The 17538-nt window shown below is 45.8% G+C and overlaps 1 protein-coding gene across 1 annotated transcript in view; it reads right to left on the bottom strand.

Annotated features, from left to right (window-relative positions):
• uba7 (ubiquitin like modifier activating enzyme 7) overlaps nt 1-17538 on the bottom strand; it is a 231125-nt gene that overhangs the window by 168261 nt on the left and 45326 nt on the right. The window contains exon 16 of the mRNA XM_033037366.1: nt 9543-9739. Within this exon, the coding sequence (XP_032893257.1) occupies nt 9543-9739 (197 nt within the window). The remainder of the gene's footprint in view (nt 1-9542; nt 9740-17538) is intronic.

Raw genomic sequence — 17538 nt, forward strand, 5'->3', positions numbered from 1 at the left:
GGAAACCCGGTCAACCGGAGCCCTTAATGACCTGACCCATTTAAATCCAAAACCCGTTTAAATCTTTCCCATCCACCAATACATCCAAGTAGTTCAAATGGTAATTGTACCCGCATCAGACCCACATCAGAGAGGGATGGGGTAGAGTTTGAGGGGTGTGGGGGGACGGTGGAGGCGCACGTTGTCACAGGGGAGGGCTGGTTCCCAAACGCAATACTCCCTGGCTCCCGGCTCCATTTTACCGTTAGTGAGAAGATGTGATTTATACACAAACATACAAATAAATAAATACACATACTAGATCAGACTTTTAGTAGGTATATGATGATATGGATATCAGAAGCCTAGAAACAATGAACTGCAGATGCTAGTTTACAAAAGAAGACACAAAGTGCTGGAGTAACGCAACATATCAGGCAACATCTCCGGATTACATGGTTAGGTGATAATTCCATTTGAGACCCATCTTCAGACATATCACAAGCCTGAATGTTCAACCCTGACCTCTATAGTTCTGTTGTAAATTAGCTTATAAATATTTCCTTGTGAGGATTAAAGGTCTTCTGGAGGCTTGGATGACAAACTACTCTGAAGGTATTTTTGTGAGACCATCAGTTCCCTCAAGCTTGGCAGGAATTAGTCTTGTCTGACCCTTGTCTTGAAACCGCTGCACTCAGGTAGCATCTGACTGTCTCCATGTCCTTACTGCCGGCAGTACAGGGAGCAAACTGCGAGTGACTTGGCAGCAAAACCACATTGTGCTGTTGTTACTGCTTGTGTTTGTTCCTCAAGAATGAGAAACAGGCCAAAGAATCCGGCAGGAATGGCAGGCATTTCCGTTCACACAAACAATTACTGAATTTACTAAATTTTTCTGGGAAGGTTCTGAAGCTGCATCAGTTTCTGGAATAGACCCTTTAAATACAATTTCAAATTCCTCCAACTACATCGACTCGGGGGGCCTTGTTTTTGTCTTTGCACTGTTACTGTTTGTTTAGTTTAGCGACCAGCACTGTACACAATTCTGCAAATGTGGCCGAGCCAAAGTCCCATAAAGCTGCAACATGACTTCCTGACTCAAGCCCTGGCCAATAGCTTCTTAAGGTTAATTGAAGCAAGGCTTGAAGCTCAGACCTCTGCCTCCAGAGGTGAAGCCAAGTTGAGAAGTAGAGAAAGGGCACAAAGTAGCAGATCACCCAGTAACTGAACGGGAAAGGTTGCACTGCAGAGTCTGAGCAGTCTCTGACAGTGGGTCACATTTACCCAAGTGAACCATGAAAATTTTACATTTTCAAATTTTCCATCTTTTCTTTCAATATGGGCGGCATAGTGGTAGAGTTGCTGCTTTACAGCGCCAGAGACCAGGTTAGATCCTGACTACGGGTTCTGTCTGTACGGAGTTTGTGTTATCCTCGCGACTGTGTGGGGTTACTCCAGGTGCTCCGGTTTCGTACCAAACTCCAAAGATGTGCAGGCTTGCAGGTTAATTGGCTCCTGTAAATTGTTCGGAGTATGTAGGGCTGAACTAGAGTACGGGTGGTCGCTGGTCAGCACGGACTTGGATGGCCGAAGGGCCCGTTTCCACACTGTAATACTAGAAAAACTAAAACTACAAAAAAAAATCTATCAAACTTGGCCCAAAAGCTTACGACAGTATGTGATTCTGGCATTTCAGCTTCTCTTCAACCAAGTTAAGAGGACCTCACTGGAATTTCACTTCCCTTTTGATTCTCCTTAACCCCAGCTCCTCAGCAATATATTATGTTTAGTTTAGTTTAGAGCTACAGGGTGGAAACAGGCATCTTTGGCCCACTGAGTCCCTGCCGACCAGCGATCCCCGTACACTGGCACTATCCTACACACTAGGGTCAATCTACAATTGTATCGAAGACAATTAACCAACAAACCTGCACATCTTTGAAGTGTGGGTGGAAACTGGAGCACCCGGAGAAAACCCACGCAGATCACGGGGAGGATGTACAAACTCTGTACAGGCAGCACCCATAGTCAGGATCGCAACCGGGTCTCTGGCGCTGTAAGGCAGCAAATCTACTGCTGTGCCACTGTGCCACTGTTACTCTAGTAGTACCCCCTATCCCCTTGTTCTTTCCTGTGTCCTCCCTCCCACTCTGGCATGCTGCCATTTCACACAACATCTCCCACCTGGCAGGTCACAGGGAGCACATACTGTGCCACCCTTATTGCCTGTGCAAGAACCTGCATCTGCAGTTCCTTAACTTGCTAGGCTTTGTCCCGTCCCTCACCTCTGTTTTTCAACTCTCTCCCACTGACTCCAAACAGACTGAAGGGTCATAGAAACATAGAAACATAGAAATTAGGTGCAGGAGTAGGCCATTCGGCCCTTCTAGCCTGCACCGCCATTCAATATGATCATGGCTGATCATCCAACTCAGTATCCCGTACCTGCCTTCTCTCCATACCCTCTGATCCCCTTAGCCACAAGGGCCACATCTAACTCCCTCTTAAATATAGCCAATGAACTGGCCTCGACTACCCTCTGTGGCAGGGAGTTCCAGAGATTCACCACTCTCTGTGTGAAAAAAGTTCTTCTCATCTCGGTTTTAAAGGATTTCCCCCTTATCCTTAAGCTGTGACCCCTTGTCCTGGACTTCCCCAACATCGGGAGCAATCTTCCTGCATCTAGCCTGTCCAACCCCTTAAGAATTTTGTAAGTTTCTATAAGATCCCCTCTCAATCTCCTAAATTCTAGAGAGTATAAACCAAGTCTATCCAGTCTTTCTTCATAAGACAGTCCTGACATCCCAGGAATCAGTCTGGTGAACCTTCTCTGCACTCCCTCTATGGCAATAATGTCCTTCCTCAGATTTGGAGACCAAAACTGTACGCAATACTCCAGGTGTGGTCTCACCAAGACCCTGTACAACTGCAGTAGAACCTCCCTGCTCCTATACTCAAATCCTTTTGCTATGAAAGCTAACATACCATTCGCTTTCTTCACTGCCTGCTGCACCTGCATGCCCACTTTCAATGACTGGTGTACCATGACACCCAGGTCTCGCTGCATCTCCCCTTTTCCTAGTCGGCCACCATTTAGATAATAGTCTGCTTTCCTGTTTTTGCCACCAAAATGGATAACCTCACATTTATCCACATTATACTGCATCTGCCAAACATTTGCCCACTCACCCAGCCTATCCAAGTCACCTTGCAGTCTCCTAGCATCCTCCTCACAGCTAACACTGCCCCCCAGCTTAGTGTCATCCGCAAACTTGGAGATATTGCCTTCAATTCCCTCATCCAGATCATTAATATATATTGTAAATAGCTGGGGTCCCAGCACTGAGCCTTGCGGTACCCCACTAGTCACTGCCTGCCATTGTGAAAAGGACCCGTTTACTCCTACTCTTTGCTTCCTGTTTGCCAGCCAGTTCTCTATCCACATCAATACTGAACCCCCAATGCCGTGTGCTTTAAGTTTGTAAACTAATCTCTTATGTGGGACCTTGTCGAAAGCCTTCTGGAAGTCCAGATACACCACATCCACTGGTTCTCCCCTATCCACGCTACTAGTTACATCCTCGAAAAATTCTATAAGATTCGTCAGACATGATTTACCTTTTGTAAATCCATGCTGACTTTGTCCAATGATTTCACCACTTTCCAAATGTGCTGCTATCCCATCTTTAATAACTGACTCTAGCAGTTTCCCCACTACCGATGTTAGACTAACGGGTCTGTAATTCCCCGTTTTCTCTCTCCCTCCCTTCTTAAAAAGTGGGGTTACGTTTGCTACCCGCCAATCCTCAGGAACTACTCCAGAATCTAAAGAGTTTTGAAAGATTATTACTAATGCATCCACTATTTCTGGAGCTACTTCCTTAAGTACTCTGGGATGCAGCCTATCTGGCCCTGGGGATTTATCGGCCTTTAATCCATTTAATTTACCCAACACCACTTCCCGGCTAACCTGGATTTCACTCAATTCCTCCAACTCCTTTGACCCGCGGTCCCCTGCTATTTCCGGCAGATTATTTATGTCTTCCTTAGTGAAGACGGAACCAAAGTAGTTATTCAATTGGTCCGCCATATCCTTGTTCCCCATGATCAACTCACCCGTTTCTGACTGCAAGGGACCTACATTTGTTTTAACTAATCTCTTTCTTTTCACATATCTATAAAAACTTTTGCAGTCAGTTTTTATGTTCCCTGCCAGTTTTCTTTCATAATCTATTTTTCCTTTCCTAATTAAGCCCTTTGTCCTCCTCTGCTGGTCTCTGAATTTCTCCCAGTCCTCCGGTATGCTGCTTTTTCTGGCTAATTTGTATGCATCATCCTTCGCTTTGATACTATCCCTGATTTCCCTTGTTATCCACGGATGCACTACCTTCCCTGATTTATTCTTTTGCCAAACTGGGATGAACAATTTTTGTAGTTCATCCATGCAGTCTTTAAATGTCTTCCATTGCATATCCACCGTCAACCCTTTTAGAATTAATTGCCATTCAATCTTGGCCAATTCCCGACCCAGAACGTCGTCTGTCCATTCCCTCCACAGATGCTGCCTGATCCGCTGAGTTACTCAGCATTTTGTGCTTAGCTCACGATTCCAGCATTCTCAGTTTCTCATGTATAACACTGCTGACTTTGGTGTGAACATCAGCCCCTCATCCTCTTGCACTGCAAGGAATAGACTCCCAGCCTGCTCAACCTTTCCCTATAGCTCAGACTTTCGAGTCCTGGCAACATCCTCGTAAATCTTCTCTGTACCCTTTTTCCAACTTGACAACATCTTTCCTATAACACGGTGCCCAGAACAGAACACAATACTCTAAATGCGGCCTCACCAACGTCTTATACCAACTGCAACATGACCTCTCAACTTCCATGCTCATTATTGAAGGAAAAATGTGTTAAAACATCACGCCATGTTATTCATTCCAGGACCAGTTCGCCTTGCAAACCATTCTCGAGCGGCACATTCCACTACAATCTGCCGAGCCACACAGAGTGTAAGCGTCACAGCTTCTAAAACAAATATCAGCTTTCACATGATTCTGAAACATCCATTGACTGGGAACTTGGAAAACACGATTGTTTTCCCAAATTGTAAAAAATGTGTTGCGGTCACTAAGGTCTGATATGAGATCTCGGAGGGGTGATATCTACCCCATCTCCCCTCCCCCTCCACCACTGTAAAGGCTATTCAGGCTGACTCGCCGCAGACTGCAGTTCTACAGAGATTACACTCTTGTAGTTTAAGTGTCTGCATTGAGAGGTTGTGTGTGATTTTTGGTGCAGTGTTAACTCATTTATTCTGAACAAGCCGACCATCAATAATGCGTGCACAAAAGGAATTTTTACCTGGGCTTAAATACCCCAGTGCATCTGTGGTTGATTAGGTACTTGCTCCCTTCTCTAGAGTTGGTCAGCTCGATGGTATGAGAAAAAATAAAAGACACAAATTGCTTGAGTAACTCAATGGGTCAGACGGCATGTCTGGAGAACATGGCTAGATGATGTTTTGCGTCAGGACCCTTCCTCAGACTGATTGGAGGAGGGAGGGTGGAAGAAAGCTGGGTGTGCTACACAAATGGACACAAAGTGTTGGAGTAACTCAATGGGTCAGGCAGCATCTCTGGAGAACTTGGATAGGCGACTTTTCAGGTCGGGAGCCTTCTTCATAAATTTCTCCATCAAATTTCTCCATACATGTTACTTGGGCCGACGCATATCTCCAGACTGGATAGGTGACGTTTCGGGTGGGGATCCTTCCTCAGATTGTGTGAACATTGAGATAACACTTTTGGGCTGAATAGCCTGTTTTGATGCCGTCTCTCTCTATGACTTTAAACATAATATTAAGCATGCATCCATTGCTGGCGGCACAGTGGCTCAGCCGGTAGAGCTGCTGCCTCACAGCACCCAGAGACCCAGGTTCAATTCTGCCATTGCGTGCTGTTTACATGGAGTTTGCACGTTCTCCCTGTGACCACGTGAGTTTTCTCGGGGTGCTTCGGTATCCTCCCACATCCCAAAGACATGCAGGTTTGCAGGTTAATTGGCCTCTGTAAAATTGTCCCTTGTGAGCAGGGAGTGGATGAGAAAGTTGGATAACATGGAACTAGTGTCAACGGGTGATCGATGGTCGTCGTTCACTGGGTGGGTTGACAGCACTGTGTCCACGCTGTATCTCTAAACTAAATTAAACTAAACGTTGTACTCCAACTTGTTTACACATAGAAGGAAAAGTGTTCGCTAAAGACATTTTACCTGCATTATCTGCTCCTTTAATCAGACATATTTTGGAGAGACAGACATCAGTGAATGTCCCTTGAATGGAAATGCCTGTTTGGAAGTGAAGGCCCACTCCCCTCTAACTTCAGACAGCACTCTTGTGATTTGTATTTTCACTCTGGGTTTACCTTGGAGTCTGTCATTTTAAGGACTTGTTTGTCGAAGCTCATAGACAACGGTGTGCTTCACTGAGAACTCAAGTGTCTCTGGGTCATTGATGGCATCGTGGCGGGAGAGAGTGCTCCTTCACAACCGAGACCCTTACACACCACCATGGTTGGCCGGTCTCATAGACAAGTCATTCATTCTGTTTCTAACTCAGTCGCCCGCGTTTATTTATAGATGGCGAGACTGTGGGGACAGATTGACAGAGTCTGGATCTTAAAGAGGGGAGGAAATGACAGACGTAAAATGTATGGAGAAGTTTATGGAGAGGAAGGGTCCCGACCTGAAATGTTGCCAATCCATGTTCACCAGAGATGTTGCCTGACCTGCTGAGTTATTGCAGCTCTTTGTGTCCTTTTGTGTGGCTCTCTCAGCTTTCTTTCACCCTCCTGCAATCAGTCTGAAGAAGGGTCCTGACATGAAACGTCACCTATCCATGTTCTCCAGAGATGCTGCCTGACCGGCTGAGTTACTCCAGCACTTTGTGTCTTTTGTTCAAGATTTCAGCTGCTGCAGTTCCTTATGTCTAAAATTTATGGACTACACGAGACACGCCTTAGAACGAAACCTTTTAGCCACAATGAATGGGACTATCCTTATACTGTACTTAAAAATAGACCCAGAAAGGCTCAAGTGTGGAATACAGCATCTTTAGAGATTCTGCATCTTTTCATATCGCTAGTTTCCCTCTCCCCTGACTCTCAGTCTGAAGAAGTGTCTCGACCTGAAACATTACCTATTCCTTTTATCTAAGTGCTAAGAAGGAAGGAACTGCAGATGCTGGTTTACACCGAAGATAGACGCAAAATGCTGGAGTAACTCAACGGGACAGGCAGCATCTCTGGAGGGAAGGAATGGGTGATATTTTGGGTCAAGACCCTTCTTCAATCTAGTCAGGGGAAAGGGAAACGAGAGATATAGACGAAATGAGAGATATAGAAGAAATGAATGAAAGATATGCAAAAAAGTCACGACGGTGAAGGAAACAGGCCATTGTTAGCCGTTTGCGAGGTGAGAACAGAACCCTGGAATCTGGGAGGAAACTGGAGCACCTGGTGGAAACTCACCCAGTGTGCAGATTCCACAGCACTAGAATCATAAAGTCACACAGCACCAAAATCAGGATTGAACCTGGATCTCTGGAGCCAAAGGTTAGCGGCACTACCAGCTGTACCACTGTGCTGCTGAAAATGATAATATTTGTAGTCGTATCTGCTGACTTTGATGACATACCTACTCAAGGTTTAATAGCCTTGTGTCCCAGCATCATTTTACTTTTAGAGATACAGCATGGAAATCAGGCCCTTTGGCCCAGCGAGTTCACAATGACCATTGGTCACCTGTTCACGCTAGTTCTATGTTATTCCATTGTAGTATCCACTCCCTACACATTGGGGGCAACTTGCGTAGGGCCAACTAACCAACAAATCTGCACGTTTCTGGGATGTGGGAGTAAACCTGGAGGAAACCCATGTGGTCCGCGGGGAGAAGGTGCAAACTCCACACAGACAGCATTGGAGGTTTGGATCAAACTGGGGTCTCTGGCGCTGTGAGGCAGTGGCTCTACCAATGTGTCGCCCTAATGATCAGTTAGCATATGAATAATGAATACCCCAAAATCTCAGTACTCTTCAGACATCCTATTTACATTGCGTGTGTCTGCCTGGGAACTTACTTCTTCACTTCAAATTCTCGGCCCCCTCATCAGCATCCTCCTCCTTCCCACTGAATACCGAACATTGATTGGCCCCGTGAGACCCCCGGCCTTTCTCCCGAATGATCCCCTCTCCTGACCTGAACTTCCGATACTCCTTGCCCCTTTCTACATTCTCGATTATTGACTCGCAGAACATTTACCCAACGATTAATCAGCATGATTTGCAATTACTGGATCCGACAGGACATGGGGTACGTTTAGGGAAACTAAACATATTCATTTTCAGCCGGTTCCTACTTTAGTTCCGGACATTCAGTTTTGAAATGTCTGCTAAGCACCCAAAGGAAAAACACAATGAACAAGAACATCTGTGATTCTAATTTGATCCCACATATCCCACCCTGTTTCTTTCATAACATTATAACCTGGCCTTCCTAGATCTAGATTCCCTGACGCGATCACAGGAGCAGTTTGTATTTACAGGAATATAAGTAATCGAAGCTGTTTAGGACATCCTCCCCATGTCCTCCCCACCCTGGGCCGAAAGGCCTGTTTCCATGCTGTACCCTTCAATCAAAACACACACCTGTATTGCCTATTGACTGTATTGAGGAGCCATCCTTCTTTCTCCAATTAACCACACACGTAGTTGCGTTAAAACTATTTTCATAATGGCATACATATAATTACTGTAAACAAAACCCTGCAGCAATCTCTTCAACACTCTCTTGAACTTCTGCAGGTGTATAGAAGAGAGCATATTGACTGGTTGCATCACGGCCTGGTTCGGCATCGTGAACCCCCCAGGAACAAAGAAGATTGCAAAAAGTGGTGAACGCTGCCCAGTCCATCACGGGTACTGACCCTCCCCGCCATCAAAGGCATCCACAAGAGGCGCTGCCTCAAAGGCAGCCAGCATCATCAGAGACCCACAAACATCCTGGCCACGTTCTCATTTCATTCCTGCCACCGGGAAGAAGGTACAGGAGCCTGAAAACTGTAACATCCAGGTTCAGGAACAGCTACTTCCCTACAACCATTAGGCTATTAAACACTACAAATAAGTTCGAAACGATATAGACTTGGGGCATTGCTTTTGACTTTGTACTATTATTTGTTTATTTGTCTGCTTGTTTTTTATGAAAATATATTTCATATATATTATACACACACACATATGAAAAACATATTATGTATATATTTATACAATATGAAAAAATATATTTTCATATGGTAATTTAAAAAAATGTATAGATACTGAACATTTTTGTTTATCGTGCTGTTTACAAAGGTACATATACTGTTGTGTTGCTACAAGTAAGAATTTAATTGTTCTGTTTTGGGACATAGGACAGTATAACACTTGACTTCAATCTGGAGCAGTTTAGGCGCAGGATCCAGAATTCCCAATCAATAGAATGATAAATATTTGGTTTACAATTACCTGCAATGTGTGCTCAATGGCGTTGGGGAAATTCTTCAAGGTGCAGATGGGTAACGATGTCTGGGTTGGATCCTGAACGGTTCCATAGGATTCGGTCATGTGAGGTATGATGACCTGGACATTTGCCTTTGTGCCCTGAGTGCCCGATTCCAGCAGAGGTTTCCCATACAGCACACACCGGCCATCCACGTATTGTCCTGCAAGCAAGTCGCCATGGTTACACGCAATGATCACTGGGCAGGAGCATATTTTGATCCCAGCCTGCGCCTCGTGGTCACCGATACCGATCTCCCCTCAGACGCATTACATAACTGCTTCAATGCAGTTTCTTCCCAGCTGTTATCATGCAACTGAACAGTCCTCTCACCAGCTAGAGTGCTGACCTCCCATCTACCTCACTAGAGACTTGTGAACTATCTTTACTCAGACTTTATCTTGCACTAAATGTTGTATCTTTTTTCCTTCATATGTACACTGTGGACGGCTTGATTGTAATCACGTATAGTCTTTTCTTTGACTGGATAGCATGCAAGCACAAACTTTTCACTGTACCTCGGTACACATGATAATAATAAACCAAACTAAACCGGATTAAAACCAGGCCTGAGGAAGTTGGATCTGAGGCTCTGACTGTGGTTCCCTTGGTCTTTTCACTAGGAGTAGGCTAATAGATCTCCTCAAGCGAGATTAGGGCTGATCTTATTCTGGGCTCCATTCCAGGACCTTACCTCGGTAACCTATCACCCCTTTCCTTATCAATATGGTATAGATACACTTGCCTTAAAAATATTAAAAGACACAGCTTCCCAGCAAAAACAATCTATTGCACTAGGAGGAGCTGTTTCCATAGACACAAAACAGTAGAGCCCAGGAAAAGGCCGTTCAGCACACAACGTCTGTGTCAAATGTGATGCCAGGACAAGCCAATGTTATCAGCCTGCACATGATCCATATACCTCCATTTCCTGCATATCCATAGATTCACAACCATCCAAGAGAAGAAAAATACACCTCAACTCCGTCTGACTTGGATGACCCCTATTTTAGGCCGGAGAGATTTAGCACGGAAACAGGCCCTTCGGCCCACTGAGTCCACGCCGACCAGCAATCATCCCGTACACTAGCACTATCCCACACGCTAGGGACAATTTACAATTAACAGAAGCCAATTAACCTACAAACCCGTATGTCTTTGGAGTGTGGGAGGAAACCGGAGCACCCAGAGAAAACAACACGGTCACGGGGAGAATATACAAACTCCATACAAACAGCGCCCATAGTCAGGATCAAACGTGGGTCTCTAGCGCTGCAAGACAGCAACTCTACCACGACGCCACTGTGCCGTCCAATGAAGCAAAAGGAAATTGCGGGAGTCGGGATGATGCGTAATAAACTATCGTCTGTGAACTTGCAGAGTGTAGTTGGAAAGTTCATGACAACCCGTGCCACAGTTCACCAATCTCACGCAAAGACCTCGTTGTGACCCTGCCCGGAAGCATAGCTCTCCCATTTACCCATGGTAATAAAGAGGATTATTATTCCTTAAATGCTTTAATTAATTGAGAGACAAGATTGCCATGAGGTTTAAACCAGTGAATAAGTCAAAAGGAAAAAAAAGTTTAAAAACAGACAGAGTGCTTCTCTGATACGGTCCCATGATCTATACAGATTTATGGGGCAACGAACAGTCTCTTTTGCAATTGATCCCAGGCAAGGTTTTCTCCAGATGTATTCTGCAATCCTAGCTAGCTGCATCACCTGACACCATCTGACTCCGCTTCAACTTTGCTCTGTCCATTGAAGATCTCCATCTCTGGTCATTTACATTGTCCTCTTAAACCTCCAATTGTCCTGCCTTTGGTTTCCATTTCATGTCCATCAATCAACACCTCTCTGAGCTCTAACACCGATGTCCTTGCCTGGAAGAAGGCCTTCCTAATCCTCATCCTACAACCCTGTACGTCTTTGGAGTGTGGGAGGAAACCGAAGATCTCAGACAAAACCCACGCAGGCTACGGGGAGAACGTACAAACTTCGTACAGCTAGCACTCGTAGTCAGAATCGAACTTGAGTCTCTGGCGCTGTGAGGCATTAGCTCTACCGCTATGCCGCCATAAACCTATCTTCTCGGGAAGACTAGTACTAGAAGACTCGGGTATACACTCTGAATGGTGAGTATTGTAGAATAGAAGAACCTTGCGTACAAAGATCTCTGAACGTGGCAGCTTAGGGTGGTTCAGAAGTCGTACAGGAGACTTGTCTTCATTAACCAAGGTATAGAATATAAGAACAAGATGGTATCATTATGTAGAACACAATTGAAGATTGTGCCACAGTTGAAGAATAAGGGAAAGCCATTTGGAATGGAGATGAGGAAATGCCTTTTCACCCAGAGAGATGTGAATCTGTGGAATTCTCTGCCTCAGAAGGCAGTGGAGGCCAATTTTCTGGATGCTTTCAAGAGAGAGTTAGATAGAGCTCTTAAAGATAGCGGAGTCAGGGGATATGGCGAGAAGGCAGGAACGGGGGACTGATTGTGGATGATCAGACATGATCATATTGAATGGTGGTGCTGGCTCGAAGGGCCGAATGGCCTACTCCTGCACCTATTGTCTATTGAAGAGTTGAAGCCCTGTGTACCCAATTCTGGTTGCTATACTGGAAAGAATGTGACAGCACTGGAGAGAGTGAGATTCACCAGGACATTGTCTGGGATGGAGTGCTTAAATGAAGAGAGACTGAAGGGGGTTTGTTTTGCTTGGAACAGAGGTGGATATGATTGAGGTATTCAAAGTTATGAGGGGAATAGACAAGGTAGATAACCTGAAACTTTTCTCGATGGCAGAGGTATCTATAACCAAGGGCAGATGCTTAGGGAAAAGAGCAAGAAGTCTTGAGGAAGAGATTTTCACCCAGACATTAGCTGGACTCTGGAGCGCACTGTCTGAAGAGATGGAGTCAGAGACTCGTAGACGATCACTTGAATTAGTTTAGTTTAGAGATGTGACACAAAGCTTCGGTTCATCGAGACCACACCAACCAGCGATCACCCCGTACACTAGCACTATCCTGCACACGAGGGATAATTTACAATTTTTACCAATTAACCTACAAACTATACGTCTTTGGACTTTCGCAGGAATCCAGAGCACCCGGAGAAATCCCATGCGGTCATGGGGAGAACGTACATGCGTACATGTTGCACAGACAGCACCGTGGTCAGGATCGAACCCGGGTCTCTGACACTGCAAGGCCGCAACTCTACCGCTGCGCCACCATGCCGTGTCTTTGCCAAGTGCTGGGAAATGGGATTAGCATAGATGGGTACCTGAAGGATGCCATGGACATGAATCTTTCCCATTGGGTTTCCATAGTACAGTGGCGCAGTGGTAGAGTTGCTGCCTTGCAACTTTGTGATAGTACCTGCCTCAACTACTTCCTTCAGCAGCTCATTACATGCACCAACTATCCTTTGTGTAAAAAAAATTGCCCCTCAGGTTCCTAGTAAATTTTACTCCCCTCACCTTAAACGTATATGGCCTCTGCTTCTTGATTCCCCTGCTCTGGGTAAAATACTCTGTGCATCTGCCCTATCTGTTCCACTCATGCCATTTGAGAAGTGAAACCAAGGCAGGACCTTCACAGTGAACCTAGTTGTAGTGTCAAGGGATCTTGGAGTACAGGCAGGTCGCTCCCTGAAAATACCATCATAGTTGAACGGGTGGCCAACGAAGGCTTTCGGTATCTTTGCCATCATCAGCAAAGGCATTGCTATAAAATGGATAGGTGACGTTTCAGGTCGAGTCTGAAGAAGAGTCCCAACCCAAAATGCCACCTGTTCATTTTCTCCAGAGATGCCACCTGACCCGCTGGGCTGCTGCAGCATTTTGTGCCCATCTTTGGGGCTATCTTTTATTTCCATAGAAAGCATTTTATTGGGATGCATCACAGCATGGTTTGGGAACAGCTCCACCCAAGACCGCAAGAAATTGCAGAGAATTGTGGACGCAGCCCAGACCATCACACAAACCTCCCTTCCATTGCATCCATCTATACCTCACACTACCTCGGCAAGGCCACCAGCATAATCAAGGACTAGTCTCACCCCGGTCACTCCCTCTACCCCCCTCTCCCATCAGGCAAAAGGCACAGAAATGTGAAACTGCACACCTCCAGATTCAAGGACAGTTTCTTCCCAGCTGCTATCAGGCAACTGAACCATTCTACCAACAACTAGAGAGCAGTCCTGAGCTACTATCTACCTCATTGGAGACCCTGGGACTATCTTTTATGCGATTTTACCAGGCTTTATCTTGCACTAATCATTATTCACATTATTCCCTTTATCATTTATTTGTACACAGTGTGTGGCTCGATTGTAATCATGCATTGTCTTTCCGTGGCCTGGTCAGCAAGCAATAAAAGCTTTTCACTGTACCTCGGTACACGTGACAATAAACTAAACTCAAACTCCCCACAGCTCCCCGGCTTCACACCAATCTCAACACAAACATTCTCACATGGTCTCTTTCCCTCACTGCGATGTTACCCCAAAAGGACTCTGTCTTTAATGTTGATTTATTTTTGCGCAGGAGTCTTTGCCTTCTTTGATACTTGCAGTCTGCCTGGGGGAGGAATTGGCTACATCCCAATGTCTGCACAGCAGTGGAAGTCCAGCTGTATTGTAAACTACTTATGAAGTGCCAACTGGTGCCAAGTACGAGAAGCTGCCTCTTTTGCTGTTGGGAACAAGGTTGGGATTATCAACCCAATTTAGGACTTTACACAGAAGACTCATTTAACTTGTGAGGTGACGACACACAATGTCAAAACTGGGCATAACTCCAAATGTATGTGGATCTTAAATAATCTTCCATTTACTGAGAGGAGACTTACACATCAGATACGAGCTCAGATTGTGAACAATTTCAGCACCCACTGGGAGTGAGAAAAGACTTTTTAAAGGACTGTTTGCTGCCTCCAACTCTTCCAGCTTTCTCTCCCCCCCACCTCCTGTTTGCCACAATCAGTCTCAAGAAGGGTCCCGACCCAAAACGTCGTCTATCCTTGTTCTCCAGAGACAGACACAAAGTGTTGGAGTCACGCAGCGGGTCAGGCAGCATCTCTGAAGAAAATGGATAGGTGACATTTCGGGTCAGGTCTCCTCCTCAGACTGAAGAAGGGTCCCGACCTGAAACGTCACCTATCCATTATCTCCAAAGTTGCTGCCTGACCGTTGAGTTACACCAGCACTATGTCATGTTATAAGTGATAGGAGTAGAATTAGGACATTCGGCCCATCAAGTTTACTCTGCCATTCAATCATGGCTGATCTATCTATCCCTCCTAACCCGCCCGGTCGGGGCGGCCCAGCCCGAGGCTGAGACGGTAACGGCACTCACGTGAGGGCGATCCGGCTCGGGGCTGGAACGATGCTCCGGTGGCTTGCACGGTGTTCTGGCGGCGGTGGCCTGAGTCCGGGGTTCGGCCGCGGGCCAGCGGTTGCGTCAGCAGGACTGGTGAGCGGCAGCTTCGACCACCCCGGGCCGCGGTGTTTGAGCCGCGGGACTGTTTGCTACATCGCCCGGGGGGTATCGCCTCAGCGCAGAAGGAGAAGAGGAGGGAAGAGACTGGAGACCTAAGACTTTTGCCTCCATCAGTGAGGAGATGTTGGGTGGACTCACTGTGGTGGATGTTAATATGTGTTTATTGTTGTTTTTTATTGTATTGTATTGTATGTATGACTGCTTCAATTTCGTTCAGACTTCGGTCTGAATGACAATAAAGGCTATCTAATCTAATCTAATCTAATCTAATCTCCTGCTTTCTCCCCATAACCTCTGTCATTGTACTAATCAAAAATCTATCTATCTCAGCCTTAAAAATATCCACTGACAGCCTCTACAGTCTTGTGGCAAAGAATTCCACAGATTCACCACCCTCTACAGAAATTTCTCCTCATCTCCTTCCTAAAATAACGTCCTCTAATTCTGAGGCTATGACCTCTGGCCCTAGACTCTCCCTTTAGTGGAAACATCCTCCCCACATCCAATCTATCCAAGCCTTTCACTATTCTGTACGTTTCAATGAGGTCCCCCCTCATTCTTCTAAACACTAGCCCAGTGCCGACAAACGCTCATCATAAGTTAACCCACTAATTCCTGGGATCATTCTTGTAAACCTCCTCTGGACCCTCTGTAGAGCCAGCACATCCTTCCTCAGATTTGCTGCCCAAAATTGCTCACAATATTCCAAATGCGGCCTTACCAGTGCCTTATAGAGCCTCAGCATTACATCCCTGTTTTTGTATACAAGCCCTCTTGAAATAAATGCTGGCATTGAGTTTGCTTTATTTACTACTGATTCGACTTGCAGATTAACCTTTTGGGAATCCTGCACCAGGTCCCGTTGTACCTCCGATTTCTGGATTCTCTCCCCATTTAGAAAATAGCCTATGCCTTTATTCCTACGACCAAAATGCATGACTCCACACTTTGTTACACTATATTCCATCTGCCACTTCTCTGCCCACTCTCCCAACCTGTCCCTCCTGCAGAGTCCCTGCTTTCTCTCCACTACCTGCCATTCCACCTATTTTCGTATCATCCACAAATTTCACCACAAATCCTTCAATCCCCTCATCCAAATCATTAATTCACAAGGTGAAGAGTCTGTGTCTTTGCTTGTGAGAGTTTGCTGACTCCTGCATTTCCTACAACAGTGACCACACACGTCAAAAACATTTCACAGACAGGAAAATTCATTGAGGAGACACAAATTGCTGGATGAAAGGCAGTCATAGTCATACAGCATGGAAACAGGCCCTTCAGCCCGACATGCCCATGCTCAGTGGCGGACTGGCCAGGGTGTTAGCTTGCCCGATGAAGTGGGCCCCCTATATCAAGTGGGCCCGATGAAGCGGGTCCCCTTTGTCTCCTGGCAACCAATATCTTTAGACCCAGTCCGCCACTGCCCATGCTGACCAAGGCACCCCACCTACACTAGTCCCACTCACCTGCTTTGGCCCATAGCTCCTCCTCCTCCTTTTTCCTTTCTTCTCCCCGCACCCCCACCCCCCCATCAGTCTGAAGAAGGGTTTCGGCCCGAAACGTTGCCTATTTCCTTCGCTCCATAGATGCTGCTGCACCCGCTGAGTTTCTCCAGCATTTTTGTGTACCTTCGATTTTCCAGCATCTGCAGTTCCTTCTTAAACACTTTGTCTACTCCACTGCAAAATCTCCTCAAGGTATGCCTACTTTGAAGAAGTTCTCCTCCTCTCTCCGGAGACAGTTTCACAACCTCCTAGGAACAGCACCTCATATTCCGCTTGGGGAGTCTGCATCCTGCGAGCATGAACATTGAATTCTCCCAATTTTGTTAGCCCTTGCTGTCTCCTCCCCTTCCTCAGCCCTCGGGCTCCTCCTCCTCCTTTTTCCTTTCTTCTCCCCACCTTCCCCCCCCCCCCCACCATCAGTCTGAAGAAGGGTTTTGGCCCGAAACGTTGCCTATTTCCTTCGCTCCATAGATGCTGCTGCACCCGCTGAGTTTCTCCAGCATTTTTGTGTACCTTCCATTTTCCAGCATCTGCAGTTCCTTCTTAATCCCTCAAAACTTTTCCTATCTGTGTACCTGTCCAAACGTATTTTAATTTCTGTTATAGTACCTGCCTCAACTACTCTGGCAACTCGTTTCACATGTTAGTTTTGTTTAATTTATTGTCACGTGTACCGAGGTAGAGTGAAAAACTATTGTTGTGTGCTAATTAGTCAGTAGAAAGACAATACATGATTACAACCGAGCCTTCCGCAGTGTACAGATACAAGATAAAGGGAATAACTTTAAGTGCAAGATAAGTAAAATCCAATTAAAGATAGTCCAAGGGTCTTTAATGAGGTAGATGGTAGCTCAGGACCACTCTCTAGTTGTTGATAGAATGGTTGAATTGCCTGATAACAGCCGAGAAGAAACTGTCCCTGAATCTGTATGTGTGCCTTTT

Source organism: Amblyraja radiata, chromosome 18, assembly GCF_010909765.2.
Source record: "Amblyraja radiata isolate CabotCenter1 chromosome 18, sAmbRad1.1.pri, whole genome shotgun sequence".
In the NCBI taxonomy this organism is placed as follows: Eukaryota; Metazoa; Chordata; class Chondrichthyes; order Rajiformes; family Rajidae; genus Amblyraja; species Amblyraja radiata.